The 18,579-nt window shown below is 40.6% G+C and overlaps 1 protein-coding gene across 2 annotated transcripts; it reads right to left on the bottom strand.

Moving 5' to 3' along the window:
- Nucleotides 1-445: 445 nt before the first annotated feature.
- On the bottom strand, nucleotides 446-16,604 carry shcbp1 (SHC SH2-domain binding protein 1). 2 transcript variants are annotated; one of them, XM_029428777.1, is made up of 13 exons: nucleotides 16,257-16,604; nucleotides 11,742-11,942; nucleotides 11,523-11,638; nucleotides 9,194-9,402; nucleotides 8,992-9,087; nucleotides 8,669-8,899; nucleotides 8,168-8,345; nucleotides 7,679-7,799; nucleotides 5,400-5,531; nucleotides 4,895-5,013; nucleotides 3,667-3,753; nucleotides 1,887-2,025; nucleotides 446-1,773 (listed from the first exon to the last, which is right to left on the bottom strand). In XM_029428777.1, the coding sequence occupies exons 1-13, from the start codon at nucleotides 16,426-16,428 to the stop codon at nucleotides 1,463-1,465; spliced, it is 2,112 nt and encodes a 703-aa protein (XP_029284637.1). In that variant the 5' UTR covers nucleotides 16,429-16,604; the 3' UTR covers nucleotides 446-1,462. The 2 variants fall into 2 exon arrangements, with proteins under 2 accessions (XP_029284637.1, XP_029284636.1); XM_029428776.1 differs by having other exon boundaries at nucleotides 446-1,776.
- Nucleotides 16,605-18,579: the final 1,975 nt, after the last annotated feature.

Below are 18,579 nucleotides of genomic sequence, written 5' to 3' on the forward strand. Positions count from 1 at the left end.
ATAATAATATTATTATATATACTATCCTCTATCTATATATTCAAAGGGAGTTCTCAAGGACCAGTGTTTGTAGCAGCAACAAGCCGCCTGCGTTTAAAAGGGTACATAAAGACTGATACTTTAAGATGGTGAATTTTTTATGTTAAGATTCCGGCCATATTTTCTGCCCAGACAAATCACCAGTATTTTGTTGCTGCAGTTTACATTCCTCCTGATGCAAACTAAAACAAGTGAACTACAATAAATATATGAGGTCCTCAGCAATCACATGGCAAAACACTGTATTTCATGGTATTTTTTATCATAGCTGGTGATTTCAAACAAACCTCAGATGTGTTTTACCTAAATTCTTTGATGCTCGTTTTGATCTCCTCAACAAAGAGTCAGCTGTCAAGTCTGCCACGCCTCCAGAGGACGGGTCCTGTCAGTATCCACAGCAGATGAGAGTGAATCTGAGTAAAGCTGCTGGACCTGACAACATCCCTGGTCGTGCAATAACAACATATGATAACCAGCTAACTGACGTCATCACAGACATTTTCAACACAGCAGTGATTAAAACTGCCCAGAACATCATTGGTACAAATCTACTGAGCATCAGTGACAATGGGGAGGTAAGGTGACTGCAAAGAGCCCAAAGCATATTAAAGGACAACTTCACTGTGTTGTAAAATGACAAACAAAGATTTTTAATATTTGGTCTTGTGGAGAACATGATGTAAAAATTCCAAGTGAAGTCACAAATCATGTTTTAAACACTGCAAATATTGGATGATACAACTCACACCTTATAGGATTATCATGCTGCACCCCCACATATGCCGTCAGACACTTCTTAATCTGCAGGACATTCACTAGTTCCACAAGTAGAAGTTTAAACCATAGACTCAGTCAATCGAAATAACTCAGTCTCTTTACACTGGGCTGCTACTGTCAACCTGAAGACTTCCCTCAACCATAAAATACATCAAAGCTTTAAAAACCCAGAGGCACCATGTGAAAATCACATCTAACACATGAACAAAGTAAACAAAGAATCTGTGTGTGAACTCAGCTTCAACAAGCCACCACATTAAAAGTTAACATGTATTACATCTGAAGTGGAACCAACAAAACTGCATTCAAAGTGACGAGTGGATTTGAAACAAATAATGCATTAAAAATGTTAAAAACATTTAGCGTCAGGAGCCCAAAGGAATAAATAAGATAAAGCAAACATGGGGATCAATTTACCATCAAACAGTCAGAAGTCAGAGCAACAGTGCTTTTAGAAACATGACACTGATCACAAGAACATGATCATCGTCTCTGCAGAACACCTCAAAAGATGAGTGTGAATCAGCAATGTTTATTTCATGACAAACAAAAGAAATCATCTAAAGCACGAAGCTGTCATCAAATAAACTCTGTGGAAGGATCTTAAAAGACGCGTATTGACATCCAGCCAGTCTGAAGTAGTTGGTCAGTAGAAAAAGGTGCCGAAGTCGCCCATGCCGTTGCGTCTGAACTGGTTTCCCTGAATGGAGACGAAGATCTGGTGGTCCACCAGATCCTGGACGGCTCGGCTGCAGAAAGTCTCCTTGTTTCTGCTCAGCTGACGACTAAACTGCCACTTCCTGCCAGAGGTGGAGGCTACGTCAGCGCCCGTGTTGCTGTTCTCTGCTGACTCGGGCTGAATGTCTGCTGACCTGCTACTCGGGGTTGTTGTTGAGGAGATGAGAGGAGCAGTGAAAGCTCCCTGCTGTTTGTCTGCAGACGGCAGTCCAGCGTGCTCTTCTGGGGAAAAAAAAAAGTCTGTTCAATATTGATTCTGTGCTGCAGAGAGCTTCTCACAGACAACCCGTCTTCATGTATTTAAAGTTCTACTGACTGTGAGCTCTACATACCGTCACTTCTGTCCGGAAGAACTCCTTGTTGCGCCCCGATGTTGGGTTTCACTAGAATCACCCCGTAGCCTTCATTGTTGTGAATTACATTATTCTCCATAGTGATTGACGGCATCACATCAAGCTCATCAGCAAAGTCCTGCACACACACACACACACAAAACAAACCGTTCATCAAAAATCAGGACCCCTTAACCTTTGGAGTCCGGGGCTAATTTGGCCGTTTTCTCATACTTTTGATTCTGCCTTACTAAACATCCATTAACAAATGTTTGGTATCTTTTGTTTCAGCACAACCTCACCTATATAACATGATAGTTATGCTTTCCCTTTGACTTACTATGTGAACATATTGGACCCAAAAAACGGATTTTGAAAATGATATTATATTTACTATGGGTAACACAAACATGCACAATGAAGCATTTTGAAAGATTACACCCCCCCCCCACCCCGGTAAATGCTGCCTGTTGAGGATCTACAGGATCTGCTTCGTATAATGACAAAATACGGTGAAGATTAAAAATATGTAATGGCCGCCACATTCCATTTCTCATACTTTCGAGTGTGCGGGAAAAATATTTTTGCATCAACTTTATATCATCGTATCTCCGTTTTTACTGGGTCGACTTCCATGAAGTGGCAAAACTGGCAGAGAGTTTCAAGCCAGTACTTTCCACAGAAGCAGCCGGCAATATTGGCCGGACTGTTGATTTTATGCGGCGCCAGCTTGAACAGGTCATGTGATCTGATCACGCCAGCGTGACAGTCGACTCCTAAGATGAGACTTAAAGTAGCGGTGTCACGATACCAGAAAGTTAGTAGTCGATAACAAGACCAGTGAAATGCCACAATTCTCCTTAGCAATTCAAAATAATCAAAAACAAAACAATAAATCCCATGTACTTGTACACTCCTTTATTATAGTTTGCATACTGGTTTTCGTTAGGAAGTTAAACAGTACAGAATTATCTATAATATCTATTGTATATTGCTGTAAAACTTTTCCTACAAAATAAATGGATTTATTCAAGTTTCTCACCAAAACCTATATTTTACAAGACTACATTGAACACATCATGATGATGCTTATAATTTACCTTCCCCCAGTAAAAATGTTTACTGAATAGAGCATGAACGCACCATAATGTAACTCTATGGTCCCTCTGCTATTTACACAGCTAACAGCACTAACGGCTCACGTTAACTTGCTCTCCTCTGCCAATCTCAAAACCTGTTTGTTGTTTGCAATGTAGCATTATGAGGGAAAAACAGTCCCCGGGACGACGTTAGTCTCAAGCCCTGACACTAAAGTATCGGTTCCCGTGCCATCTGGGTCTGAACAATTTAAGTCAATGCAGAAGTGCCTTAAAGCTGCATTCTTTCTCATGACCATCAGGGGGCAACAATTCCAGTTTCAAAAAGAAGTCGGATTGTATTGAAGTCTATGAGAAAATGAGTCTACTCCCCAGTCAATAAACATTTTACTAATGAGTTTGTGGTCTCAATAACCATTTCAAGCCTTCTTAATTGTAACATTTTGTTTGCCTAAAAATGTCCTGTTTAGCTTTAGGTTGTACTCATGTCATTCATCCTTCAGTTGGCAGGAACATTCATGTTAAAAAGGCGCATGTAACACCAGTTACTGAAATGTTCATGTAATTCATTTGGATTTGTTGAAACTAAAGCTAATTGAATTTGTTATTAGAAATGTTCCATTGTGAATCACTTGTCAGTTTGCACACTGAACAGGAAGTGTTTGTTTCTGGTCTCTTCTCACCTTGATGAGGATCCCGTCCTTACAGTGATGGATCCCGTTACCAATCAGACTGCAAACACTGCCGGGGTAAATCTCCACACCAGCCCCCTGCACACAATACATCTCATGAATTATCAGGAGAAACCAAGCAATTCTATGTTAATTCAGACATTCAGCACTCCTATATAGCTGGAAAACAGTGGAGTCATAGGCGCTGACGTAGCATACTCTGGTGCTACAGATGCTGCTGTAAAATGGTGGATAAATAGTTTTGAGTGAAATGACAAATCAGTTCACTATCAGAATTTGATCAGTTGGGTCCGATGACATTTCCACTTCATCCCGGCACAACGACAACGATGCAGTGAGATTGGCAGTCGAAGCTCTTTAAAATCGAGCGGTAAACTATTCAGGGTCACCCCTAATTAAAATCATTATCTTATTCATTATTATACAATCTTTATGTGTACACTTGGAAAGTTTGCTCCTCTTGTGTTTGAGAGCATTCCAACTGTTTGTTGCTTGGTATTTCTCACTGCACACAACTAAATACGGTCATTAGGGAGTCTATTCAGATACAGAGGGAACTTCCGTAAGTAGGCCAGTACCGAATGTTATTTGTTTTTACATTCAAAGCTTACAGTATTATTATTTTTGAGTGACGCAATATTTTCTAGATGAATTGTTTTGGTTAATGTGAAAAATGTCAGAATATAGAGAAAAATGTCCACCCCGGTTCCTCTAAGTCCAAGGTGATGTCTTTAACTGTCCAAAGATATTATTTTTAATACAAAACAGAGAAAAGCAGCAAATATCCATATTTGAGAGGCTGAAATCAGACTTTAAAGACATTTCTAGATTAACCAATTATCAAAATAGTTGGGAGATTATTTTTCTGTTGATTAACTAATCAATTTGTCGACTAATAATTTCAGATATAGTGTCATTTCTTATGACGCCATCAGCCTAAAAAAGAAAAGAAAAATACTTTTAAAAAAGTCCTCAGTTTGAATAAAGTGATTCATCAGATTCAATTAATTAATTATTTTTTATTATATCATCTTTGATTACTTTTAAACTGGTGATTTCTTCTAAATCTTTGATATGAAAGTGAGGACGTATTGACGGAGTGCCGAGTGATTGCAGATCCATGATCTGACACAGCTGTTGAACTGCCGCCCGCTCAACACCCAACAACAAGACAGCTGTTTGTGAGGGCTTTCTGTGACCAGCATCAGACAGCACTCACCTTGGAGCCGTACAGGTCACACATGTTCATGGTGAGGCGGGCTGAAGTCCGGACGATCACTCCCGTCGTCTCACACTGCAGCACACAGTTCTCCATGTTCACAGTGCCCTGACGCACACCTGACACACACACAAAGAGTCAGCATGTTGACATACACCATCACACAGCAACGTGCATGCAAATGAAGCTACATGGTTATATGGTTATGATGAGAATAGTAAATTGCAGGAATGACTCAGAAAAACATTATTGCTGACAAATTGTCACGGTTCTCAGATTGTATGCATATGTGTGTGTTCTTAATACTATGACAGTTTTCATAAAATTTGATTTTTTTTTTTAAAACATTGTAGCAAGCTAGCAGAGGTCAGCTGGGTGGTGCCTGATTTAATGATATTTTAATGATTTTTAACATAACTGCTAGACAGATTTCTTGGTTTCAAAATGTTTTAAATCCTCCAAAACATCAGTGTTGTAAACAGGTTTACAGTTCATGTATACTCACACAGAATGCCCTCTATAGCATCGTGTTGGATGAACTTGATGTTGGACATGCTGACATTAGCTCCTGTGGACTCCACGAAGGAGTCGCCCTTGTTTTTCTTCTCTATCACCACCTCATCAGGAAGCCCGAAACCTGGCACACAGGCGGCACAAGAACAGTCAGTGTACACAATTAAAGTAACGATGTGTTTGTTGGATTGCACTGTACACGTGTCAGGTTTAAATCCAGAGGGATGTCTGAATTCAAGCCCTCTTTAAAAAAGGGGTTTAATGAACACATCCAGATACAGTTCGAAATACTGTATTTGTCCCTCAAGGGGCAATCTGAAGCAAGCCAGTCCACATACACAAATAAACAAGTCATTTACACATAAACGCCATCTAAAAATAGGGTTGAAACACACAGGATTAGTGAGCACTCCACAGCTGACCGACAATGTCCAGCACCTCCAAGACATTACGTATTGAACATTAATGTATTTATGAGTCCATGTGCAAGTGCTCTAGCTAGTACCAAAGAGATACCCCGTCAGTAGAGTCAGGTCCAGTCTGTTCTGAATCCACTCCCGACCAAGAAGAGTCAGTAAAGACTGATATGCAGCGATCACAGCCCCGTATGAGGTGCAGCTTCACTCCTTAAGAGTTCCAGAGCGACCGATGGCTAATGTTTCCTCTGCAGGTAGGGAACAATCCCCTCGCAATCACGACTCTCTGAAGGCCTTGCCAACGTCCCCAGAGATGGCGCCATTTTGATAAGGCGCCTTTTAAAAGTTATAGGGGGGCAGATCTTTCCGGTAAACTGCCCTGCATTGTCTTTGAGCTTCAAGCTCCTGGTAAACTGTGCTGTGTCCTTGCGTCACCGAGTGTTGTGTTTTTCTTCGGACGTGAGTGCAAGTTGTGTTTGTTGGAGCTTGTGTTATGATGTGTTGAACTTCCTGAGCTCTAACACAGCGGTCCCCAACCTTTTTTGCAGCACAGACCGGTTCCATGTAAGAAAATATCTTCACGGACCGGCCTTCAAAGTGTGTGTGTGGGGGGGGGGATAAATATGACGAAATAAAATGATACGAACGGCATAAAAACAAATCTAAAGTGCATAACAAACTCACCATTACGCTGAATGAGTGTGAGCCCTGAGCTTGTGTCTCTGCAACGAGCCGGTCCAATATAGGGGTATACATTCTTCACCAACAGTAAAAGGTTTCTTCTCTTAGCGATACAGTTAGTCACTAAGTATGACGCTCTCAGTGCACTCGCATGTGTTGATGTGGTGGCCATCAGTAATTGTTTATGTCCTTCTTGTTCATGTTTTTTTCCTTCACAAAACTCCAAGTGCTTGTCTCTTAATGCCGGGTACTTGGTCTCCAGGTGCCGAAGCAGTTTTGAAGGCTTCGTTGCCTCATTTGCGAGCCTGTGTATTATGCAGAGCGGCGCATGAGAATCACCTGTAGCGATAAACACGTATTTTAAGTGACTCCTGATATTGTCTTTTAAATGCAGCTTTCTTTGTCTTGGAAGTCGTAGGCTCTTCTTCTCCTCATTGGGTCTTTTCCCTCTTCCAAAAAAGCTCTTTAAAGACGTTTGTTTTCCGCTCATTGTTGCTTGTGGGCTTAATCTTTTGAAGGAAAGTATCACGTGACTGAGACGAGCATCTTGACATCTGTCAAGAGACACAGACGCAGACAGATGTATCCGGTGATTTTTCAAAATAAAACCTCTTTCAAAATAAAATGTTTTTTTATTCAAACTTTCTGTGCGGCCTGGTAACAAATAACCCACCGGTCTGCGGACCACTGCTCTAACAGACTATAATACATCATTAAACTACTAATGCCAAGATTGAGTTTTATTTATTAAAGCTAAACTGTAAATAATATACAAAAATGTTTTTTCTAATCATTTGAATAGTGTTTTTATAGGAACAATAACAAAGTAAAAGTAAAACATTTAGGACTTTTGACGGTTTACTAATGACTAGGGGACGGTTCTAATAACTTTTCAGTGCGGTGGTGAAAAAGGTTAGTTGGAATATAATGAGACACTTGAATGCAACAGTTTAGTTTTGACAGATATTTTTTCTATATTATGCAATTTAAGCAATAAAAATGGTGAATAAAATTTGACACACGCACACTTTTTCGTCAAAAATGTAGGACAGGGGAGTAACCCGTCTGACCCAACATCCTCATTCCACTCAAAAAACTTGCACCTCCACCTTTAATAGATAAAGGAGAAAGGACACAACCCTGCAGAGAGCCGTAGGTGGAAACAGCCATTTACCTTCTAAAGTGATGGAGTCTGGTAAGAAGATGGAACTGCTCACATTGTAGATCCCTGGGAGAACAATGACCACGTCACCCTGATGGCACATTTCCACTGCTGACACTGGGTCTCTATGGAACTAAACACACATACAAACAGAACTTAGGAGAGTCGCCTGAAATCACCCAGAGTTTATACGTACAGGACAGTTTAGAGCTGAGCGCGAGAGCTCCTATAGCAGCCATGGTACACACTGATTGAGCACACCGTTCCCCTCTGGCACCACCAGGACAACCTTTAGATTTGACCCCCTGCACTGGTAAGAGTCTAACAAGAGAAAATGTGTTCTTCAGAATCCACTTTTAGAATATAGCTTACAGTTCTTGTAAAGTGAGTGAAAGCCGGCTTAACACGAAGAGTGGTCATCTAAATGTGTTGCACATTGATCTGTGCCAATAAAAAAAGTGACGAGAAATAAGAGTTTCTATTGTAGTGTGTGGGACTGACCTGAATCTCAGTGTCCTCGGAGGAACACAGAGGCAGCAGTCTGTCACTGAGGAGGGACTGGAGCTGGATGCTGCTGCAGGAGGCTGTGACCACATGGATCATCTTCACACCTGATGCTCGGAGCCCACGGCTCTGCACACACTGTTGCCTGGCATTTCCTCTGTAGCCCAGCACATACCTGGAGAGGAGGTGATGGAGGTATGGATGAAGACGATAATGAGGGACGGTTGGATAAGAGAAGCGAAGAGGAAGTGGTGGCGATGGTGTAGGGGTGGAAGAAATATCGATACACTTCAGTATCGCAATATTATGTTTCGTCATGTTCATCTCAAGACTATTATTTTTGAATATATAGTTAAAAAAATGGAATGGAAAAATGGAACACTGTTTAATTTTTAAAAGGTTTTAATTCCTATTTTGATTATACTAAGGCTTAAAGTTACGCAACCTATGGGTGAAGTGGCAGAGACTTTTATACAGTCTATGATCAACATCTCTTACCTCAGCAGGGGGTTCTCGAAGATGTGCAGCTTGCGTTTGAACGTCTCCAGCTGGTCGTAGAGCTTCAGGCCCTCCACCATGGACACGTTGTCCAGCTCTGAGTCCGAGTCGCTGCAGAGACCGCTGCGCAGCACAGAGAACAGCTGGAAGCACTGAGAGCAGTTTTCCAGTAAGGACTGGTACTCTGCCACCAGGCCTGCTGGGACTCTGTCTTCTAAGATGTCGTAGTAGCTGAGAGAAGACACATTTTCAAAAAAGGTTTCCTGGGAATGAAACAACACTAATAAGTACAACATCAACACCCAGACACAAAGTTTTCTCACAGCCTGAGACGAGGCTCCACGCAACGAACAAAGTAGTCAAAGTCATCATCTTCATCTTCCTCATCCCACTGTCTCCAGATGTGTTTATAAAAAAACCTGCAGGTAGAACAGGAAAGAGAGGAAAATGACAGGATGGTACAGCCAGCTGTGCAGTAAACTTTATCAGACAAACAATAACACAGGATAAACTCTGGAGTCCCACCTGAGGTGCTCAAGAGCGAGGGCGGTCTGATCAAAGTCCCCAGACTGCTCGTAGACCACCTGGAGCTCCTGCAGAGGGACTTTGTGCCGAGTGGCATCCAGCAGAGACTTCATGGCTTCCTCTGTAAGTTCACAGCCTCTGGTGTCACACTGCAGAGGCAGCACCAGACTCACACATGCCTTCAGATCCTTCAAGTCCACATCACACACCTGAAAACATTAACAGCCGTTTACTGTAAACCTGTTTAAATTAACTTTCTCTGTGTTTACAGATTTATTTTAGCAGCTGCTCAACTGTGTGCCTCTAATCAATGTAATTATTTATAACCACCATCCTCAATCCAAATATTGTGGCAAAAAAAATGTAGTGTTAACATTGGAAAAGGCAAATCAAATATGTTTCCATCATCTACTCTTTTGTGGATAAACACAAAGATGTGGATGGAAATGTACCTCCTAACATTTAACAGTTTTCCAACAACAATAACAAGCAGATAATGAAAATAAGTTCTTAATGTACAAACATCCTCATTAAGGTGAGGGGCACGTCTGTTCAGTTGCAATGCTATTAGCAAATTACAAAACACAGTTTAAACAGTGGGCGGACTTGCTGTTCCAAGTTCCCTTTCATTCACAGCCAATTTCAGCACCTCAGCAATGCTGACTTGACCAGGATTTTGCAAGTGACATACATGGTGGATGTCCACATATCTAGCATGTATGCTACAGACTAGATCAGTGATCTTCACTATTTTTTTTACATGAGAGCCACATTGATGGGACAAAGTCAATATGAGAGCCACTTTCTTTTCCAGTCATAAAAAGCATATCTGCTTATTAATCTGTCATCCCACCCAGAACATACAATGTAGTCAACCAATAAATTCATTAAAAGTAGGATTACCTTAATAATAAAAATTACTTAATTACCTTAAATCAATATTTCTGCTGAAGCCAAAAAACAGTGTTTCACAATTTTTGAGTCTGTGAAGGTTTTTTTTGCCCGAGCCAAAATCAATGCGATCTCAAAAGATGCCTCAGTTAATTGTTCAGCTGTATTAGTCGTCCTGTATTAGATATACATGTATCAGCTGTATTAGATGTCCTGTGTTTGAGTCTTTGTTTTCCAGAAAGCGAAGAAAGCTGCTCTATTTTGGTTTTTCCTAATTTCCCTTCCAGGTGCGTAAATTTCGTTGCATCGTTTGGAAATGTGGCTCCAAATGACTTCACTTGAAACCAGAGCGGGTTTGTTTGCACATTAAGCACAAAGGGTTCGACTCGTGGAGGACAAATAAAAATTGCTCTGTCCACTTTTCTTGAATTTTCCTTTGCTTGTCTTGTATGGCTTGTACCTTTCTTTTTTAACGGGAGTAGCCAAGCTGACGCAAGTATGAAGTGCCAGGTTGGTCATAGTATCCTCCAATTTAAATGTTCCAATTTAGCGATATAAATTATTTTTTAGCAAATGTCCATATTCATAAGCATGCTTATGTTAACATATTTTTAATGAGCTTAAGTGTATTTATTTATATACTAGCCCACCATGTATCTACCCGTCCAAGAGCACATTCACCATTGTAGTGCTGATAGACCGCCAAAACTGGCAACTCCGCAGTGAGTCAGTGTCGGCCGAGCAAGTTTAAATATCTTGTTTCTAGTCTATATTTGCATCTTTATCAATTATTATTATCAATTATTTGTATTATTTGTGGGCTAATAGAGCATACACTGTGTTTTAATGGGTTGTATGTAATAGCCACGCTTGTTTTTATGAAAACTGTATTTACTGCATAATCATATCTATCACCCCTTTATTTAGCCCACTAATTAAAGCTTGGCGAGCCACGCAATGAGTAACACTGGACTAGAGCTAGCCACCTAGCGTGCTATGAATCAACAAAGCCAGCTATTGCCAGCTAGCTCAATGAATTGAATTAGCATGTTAAGATACTGTAGGCCTAGTGAAGGCTCTGAGTGACTTTAAGTTCCTTCTAGTAAGCAGTGATCCAGTGTATGCATCTGTGGCTTTTATTGTGAAGGGTAAACACAGCATTTAAGGATCCGTAGGAACAAATAACATTACAACACCACACGACCAGTGAGATGCATTCCTGACCAGGCGACCAGGGCACACACTGGGGACGTATTGATTTCCAAACTAGTCTAAGTTTAAACTTTTGTTGAAACAAAAGGAACTGAGTTTTGAGGAACAGCCCTAGCTAATACAAGTTCATCCAAATCTCTGTTTTGACTCGAGAGTGACATAAGGGTCAAGTGGGGTGAAAATAGAGGTATATTTATTACATAATATTTACGGACACATGTCTCACCTCCACCAACACATCAAAGACATCAGTAGCCCACAGAGCCAACCAGTCACACGGCTCCACCACCTTTTCCAGGTAGTCTGCTGTGAAGGCCTTTACCTCGGATGGCTTACAGTCTCCTACACACAAATATACATACAAGGACTGAGAAAGAGGAATGTGACGGCTCAGAATGATTGTTATTCTATTGGAGTCAGAATAAGTAATCGTGTCTGTAGTTACCGAGCATGTAGTCCTGGTATGCCTTGAACCGCTCGTAGAATAGCAGGTGACTGGTCTGGAAGGTGTCAGGAAGACTTGAATTTACTCCTCCAAGGCGTTCAAATCTCTGCAGCTGAGTCCCCGACTTCTCAGAGTTAAAATGGTCCGTGCCACTGTCATCATCACTCTCATCTTCATCCCCCTCTTCATTCTGAAAAAGAGCTGTTGGGAGAAATGTTAGTTATTTTCTCCTACTTCTTAAGGCCCTGTCACACGTATGACAGAAACGTATGCCAGCACATACGAAATATCGGCAAAGCATTGATATAAATTAAGGGTAAGTTATGATCGTTCGAAGGACGCAGATGATACGCCGAACACGCCAGACATACGGCCCTGTCACACAGTTCCATATGGCAGAAACATATGCCGGCGTATATGAAAAGTAGCTCAAACTTTGTCAGAGTCCAAATACGTCCAACTTTTCCACAGCGGTGTTGTAGCTGACGCATGCATAACGAATTATTATACGCATGTCCAACATATTGATAGCATATCGCTTACCTATTTAAAACGTATCAGAGCGTCTGGCCAACGGAGCTGGAAAAGTGCCATTTGGTTCACGTCATGCTGATGCTGGAGAACGGCTAAAATGCTGAAAACTAGCTGTTCTGTAGAAACACGTTTAATAAATTACTCCGTCGTCGGGCATAATCTTAACATAGGGTAGGAATAGGTTATCCACTCGTTATCAATAAGGCTGTAGGATTCACCGTCAGCCGACGTAGCCTATATCTAACGTACCTCTAACGTAGTCACGTAGGTATTCACGTACTATATTTACGTAGGTAAGTATTCACTTACGTATTCACGCATGTCTAACGTAACGTAACGTCTGCATAACTTATAAAGCACACGTTGGCTACGTCCGGTAATTTTGAACATGCTCAAAACATCATCGTTCAACAACGCACCCCAGCGTAACTCCGCCTGCTCTTAACGAATACTACTTATACCTTACCTTATATCAACGTAAACCAGCGTATAGACGGAATCGGAGTTTCGGGCTTCTGGTGGAATCGCAATGCATGCTGGTGTGGCAAGCCTAGAAAAGTGAGCATCAACTCTACAAGGGCCACCATATTGGATTTCTTCTCTACGTGTCTACATTGAATTTAGCTTATTCTTCAAGCGTTTTTACATTGTATTTAGCTTATTCTTCAAGCGTTTTTACATTGTATTTAGCTTATTCTTCAAGCGTGTTGTAAACAAACCTACTACTCTACAATGAGTTCTGAACTCCTTTCTTATGATGAGGTTCAGATGTGGAAAGTCGAAGCTTTGAAAGTATTTTGCCGCAAGCGGAATTTAAAGGTTTCAGGAACAAAACTGGAGCTTATTGCCAGGGTGTTTGCTGCATCAGAGATAGGCATTGAGGAGCAACCAACAGCTAACGAAAGACTTTCAAATCACAGAAAAAGAAAAGACTAAGCTTTTGGTTATGCCGAGTGGCGTTTCAGTGCCTGATCCCTTGACATTGCAGGATGGCTGAAAACAACAGCATGACTTCTTGGCCGCCGATATACCTCAGCGATACAACATTATTTTTAATGTCTGACCACCCAGGGAACGATGTCGAGTTTCATAAACGAACTTTGAACGAATACAAAGAAGGCAAAGCATTTAGACAGTTTGACTCTGGCTGGTTGAAACAAATATCTTTCAATCCTCTCGCAGATTCTGAGTATTGCTTTTTGAAAGCAAAATGTACACATTCAATGAAAACTTCCCATACGCCACATTCGGCATGGATCTGCGCAGTCAAGAAAACTGACGATATCATAAGTGCTTGTTGCAGTTGTGTTGCAGGGTAAGCTATTATAAATATATACCTAACTTGTGTTTGTTAATTATTATAAAACTCAATATATAGAAAGTACATTTGTGAATATATAAATCAAGTAGATAGACTACATACCCCAGGTCGAGTTCAGGATCAGGGAATTCATTTGTTGGTTTTCCTTGCATGAAATGCTCACTGCAAATCCACGGAGATTTCTTGGGCTCCCAAGACTTCCCATTGTAATCCTGTCTCTTTACAGCTTTGGTCCATGCTAGCCTTCTATCATTGTTCGTTAGTGCTGTTGGAAATGGAAATAGTTCGAACGGGGGCTTGCAGTCGCAATTTTTGCAATCGTGAAGCTCACAATGAGATTCTGCCCATTTATTTAGCTTTCTCCCACTGTTTGAACATCCTTTCACCACACAATCCAAATCCCATAACTAGAAGAGCGATGATTGCACACTAAAAACTAGCCAAATACAATGTAAACACGCTTGAAGAATAAGCTAAATACAATGTAAACACGTAGAGAAGAAATCCAATATGGCGGCCCTTGTAGAGTTGGTGCTCACTTTTCTAGGCTAGGCCACACCAGCATGCATTGCGATTCCACCGGAAGCCTGAAACTCTGATTCCTTCCGTATTTTGTTTGTGTGTGTGTGTCAGCTGCGAAGCCCCGCCCTTCGCAAAACGGAGCGAAGGAGAGAATGTGAATGCGCAAAGTAGACAGTACAAACTGAAACGTGCACATAAATTAGATCAATAGCATAAGCGTTTAGTTTGTTTAATAAAAGAGCACCTGTCAATGTGAACATAGAGTTGTGAATTAAAAAAAGATATATATTTTTTTTAATTCGAGAAAAAACAAAACACCTTGAATTTCAGGCAGGGCGCTGGGCCCCGCCAAGACAATGGTAGGGGAAACACTGCATTTTGTATAAGTAAGTGATACTCTATCAATAGGTTAGACATGCGTGTCTGTATACGTTCATTTTTCCGATCCGATGAAAAGTTGGAGTATTTGGACTGACATTTTCATATACGCCAGCATACGTTTCTGCCATACGGATATGTGTGACAGGGCCTTTACATAGAGATACATTAGTAATTATTTGCACCCACTAACGGCCCTAACACAACTGTTGTGTTGCTAACTGAACCAACTGACAGCTAATGTTAACATGCTCATCAGGCATCTGAACATGTTAAGTGCATATTTAATGACTTTTAAAATAATCGTTAGTGGCTGCAGCCCTAGCTGACACAGGACCCAAACAGACACTGAGAATGGGCTTTAATTATGTCTCAAACATGTCCGGATCCCAGTTAAAGGCATGTACCTGTTCCTGGCGGCAGGTGCCGCTTGAACATAGCATGCCACTGTCAGACTGTTATACCAGTAACATCCCTTGATACATATTCTCAAAAAATTATATATTTTTTTATTGATAATGTTGCCAAACTTAGTGCCGTAAATAAAGGATTGTATAACGTTTCTCTCGTGTAACACTGTAACCAGTCTGACTAATCGATAATAGAAATTAAGAGCCAAATAACTAAACAATACTTGTTTTATGTTGACATGCGCTCCAATGCGATCATACGTCGGAGAACATTAACCAGGCTTACGTGTGACATATTATTTACCATACTTTAAATGAGTACCGTTTACCTTTAGTTTGATCAACTACTACTCTGATCCAGCCGTTTTTTGATATCAGTTATTATCAATACACACATTGTCATATCAGACTTTTCGAAGATAAATCATAGCGAGAAGATTCCCCGTCTATCATATCTACGCCGGTAGAAAGTATTTACGGTGAATAATTAATACTATGTCATACTATGCCTGATTAATGTTCCACGACGTGGAATATGACGTATATATTACGTGATCACATTTGACTATTAAACATGCTAAAAGTAATAGGTCTTATTAAATGTATTAAACTTAATGATAATTAATGATTATTGAATGATTAGTCAGACTGGCTACGGTGGCTAGGCTAACAACATCCATGTTAGACTAGAGAAACTGCGCTATGTTGCGCAACATTGTTAATTAAAACAGAAATAAAATAAATGTATCAGAAATATGCATCAGGGGACGTTACTGGTGCGACAGTCTGACAATGGCATACCACTTTCAAGCGGCACCTTGGAAACAGTAGACTACATTCTATTAACATAGGTGCTGGAAATACTAATGTCGTTGTCACTTTTCCAGGATGCACCAGATAATATCATGTGACAGTTATCAGCTAATTTAATCTTGAGAAGCAGATATTTGGTCTCTCGGTTTTCTGGGATGGATGGTAAAAACTGTGGGAAATACGCGATGTCTCATGTAACGTAAACGTTAGTCTACTACTGGTTTACAATTAAATGAGGCAGGAGCATACTGAACAGCTTCTGGAGCTACTGACTGGTTTGGGGCAGAAAGATACGAAATAGGACTGCGATTGTCACGTTAATACAGAAAACTTGTTTAAACATGCGTTTAAAAACTAACGTTACAAAATATGTTGAAGTTACACCAGTCAATACTAGCTATCGTTAAGTCAACGTCAAGCTGGAGGTTCCAAAACAGCGTAGGCTAACTAGTAAAGCTAAATAAGTTAGCGAACACACGGACATTAGCTACATCTGGTGTATCTAAGCGATAAATAAGAACAAAACAAGACACTGACCTTGATTTAAACCGGACACGTTATGTCCCACTTCAGAAATGCCGTTGTTGATTTCCATGTCGAGTTCAACGTTAAAGTAGGACTCCAAATCGACCACCGCGATGTCTGTCATCTCGTTCCCAGCTTTACTCGTTGCTGCAGACGGAGTTTCCCCCCGTGCCTCTTGCTCCATGGAGAATTAAAAATAACTACTTAATACTTCACCCGGTAAATAAGTCAATTTGAACGGCCTAACAGCCGTTGGTGCTACGAAGTTTTGTCAGTTTGACAAACACACACAAACGTAAATGCACACACCCAGTAACTTTCAAAAATATTCCCGGTCTGAGAGCCAAGCCAATCGAGAAGAGCACAACTGCAGGATGTCCCGCCCCTAAGCAAATTTGATGGCAAAGGAACGAAGGCGACGAGTACTAGCCAATCAGAGTTAGGGTAGGGCGGGTCATACCGTGGCCATCCTATGAAAACATTATTTGTTTTCCTTTTTTCGAAGATAATTCATTAACAAACATCAAGTACCATAACAAAAATAAACACTTTTTTATCCACATTAGATAGGAAGACAACTTATTTAAATCGTATTATATAAAATAATAATGTCATAGCCCAAGTAATAGAAATAAATATATTACTAATAGTAATACTAATAAGTCTGCACTTTTCCACTGTTGCTCTAGGGGTCATAATCATATATGTTCAGTTCTTCATAACCTCTAAGAAGAAACTGTCATGTTTTCTTTTCATTAGTCTTAAAGGTTCAATGTGTAATTCTAAGCCACCTGCTCGAAGAAATAGGGCGCAGTATTTCACCTCTAAACTGAAGCCATACAATCTCTAATGTTCATATTTTAGTTGTAGTAGTTTGCCACATCTATTGTATTCTAATTTATTCTTTATCTGCATTGCATTTACTCCTGTGTCAGTCAGTCAGTGGGGCAACAATACCAATATTTTATCAAACTCCTGAAACTCTGATCTCTGGTCAGAAACCTCTGCTGTCTGATAATCTTCACGTGAAGCTGATTATCTGCCTTTACTGATGCACTGATGTTAACCGGAGCTGTAGTCCCTGTAACGTTATGTTAGTTTGTTTATTGGACTAAATCCAAAGTGTCAGAAACTAAAAAACGACCCGCATATTTCTCTCGTCTTCCAGGTGGCGGCGCAGCCCAGAGAGCACTCTGCCAGGGGGGAGAGGTCGGCAGGGCCTGCGCTCTGCAGCCTCCGTCAGACAGAGCTCCGGTCAGCGGCCGAAGAGACTTGAGCTCAGCAGAACCAGGCCCAGCCCTGCAGTCACAGCTGCTGGACCTGTGTAAGGCAGCAACAGGGAGTCTGCAGTTCCCGGTGCTGTGGCTGAACTCCAGCTAACTGCTAACTGAAGCTACGCTGTTTCCCGGGGCTGCAGATATACACTCAGAGGAACAGCCTCCTGGCAGCTGTGAGGACAAAGAGAGTTCATTGTTTTAATGATGATTCTAGCATATGTTACACATTGAACCTTTAACCCAGCACTGAGATGATTGCCCACAAGGTCTCTTTTAAAAACAGAAAAATAGGTTTTATTTTTCTCCATGTGGATGCTTGAATTCATTTTTTTGATTGTTCAATATCAAGTCGGTCTCAATGTCCTTAATACCAAACACAAAGAAGAGTAGGTAGTTTGATTGACCACCAGTCCTGCTACTCATCCCAGAATGCCACAGAATATATACTTGGAAAAAAAGATCATCAGTAGTTTCCATTTCAGTACCACAAACATCTTCACAGTTATTTAGATGTATAAATATCATTCAGAATTTTGAAATGTCTTTTGTCTTGGGGAACATCGCACTTGATCGAATGCATGACAAAGAGCTGAGAATTTGCTCCAATGCAAAGAGGACAACGCCAACTAAGGCAATTCAGGTAGAGTTAGGAGAAAAAAACATAGATCTAATAAACTCATGCTTACATATTGGAGTTGTCTACGGGGACAAAGTAATGAAAACCCAACTAAGAATGCAATTTAGGAATGTTGGGAACACAGCAAATTCCAGGGTAATGGCTTTAGTTGGTTAACAAAGGCTTAGTTAATTAGAGGAATCTAGGCTGGAAAATAAGTGTTTTAATTCCCCTAACCCTGTTAGTAAGCCATCTCCGAGTCCTGAAATTGACCTAAACATAATGGAATTGAAAGACAATGGGGAGAGAGTGAGAAAGGAAATCTGTCAGGTTATTATTTAAAAGGAAATATTATAATTATTAAGATATATATGCAGATGGAGCCAAATATGAAAATTATAAAGTAGTCATATCAATATATAAACCCTCAATGAATGTTCCA

Source organism: Cottoperca gobio, chromosome 3, assembly GCF_900634415.1.
Source record: "Cottoperca gobio chromosome 3, fCotGob3.1, whole genome shotgun sequence".
In the NCBI taxonomy this organism is placed as follows: domain Eukaryota; kingdom Metazoa; phylum Chordata; class Actinopteri; order Perciformes; family Bovichtidae; genus Cottoperca; species Cottoperca gobio.

Excerpts from the sequence above, each read along its gene's own strand:
- shcbp1 (XM_029428776.1), bottom strand. The coding sequence starts at position 16,428 with ATGGAGCAAGAGGCACGGGGGGAAACTCCGTCTGCAGCAACGAGTAAA. Across the intron at positions 8,900-8,991 it reads GTGGAGCCTCGTCTCAGGCT|CTACTACGACATCTTAGAAG; the intron begins GTGAGAAAACTT and ends GTCTTCTCTCAG. Across the intron at positions 5,014-5,399 it reads TGCTATAGAGGGCATTCTGT|GTGTGCGTCAGGGCACTGTG; the intron begins GTGAGTATACAT and ends TGTGTGTGTCAG.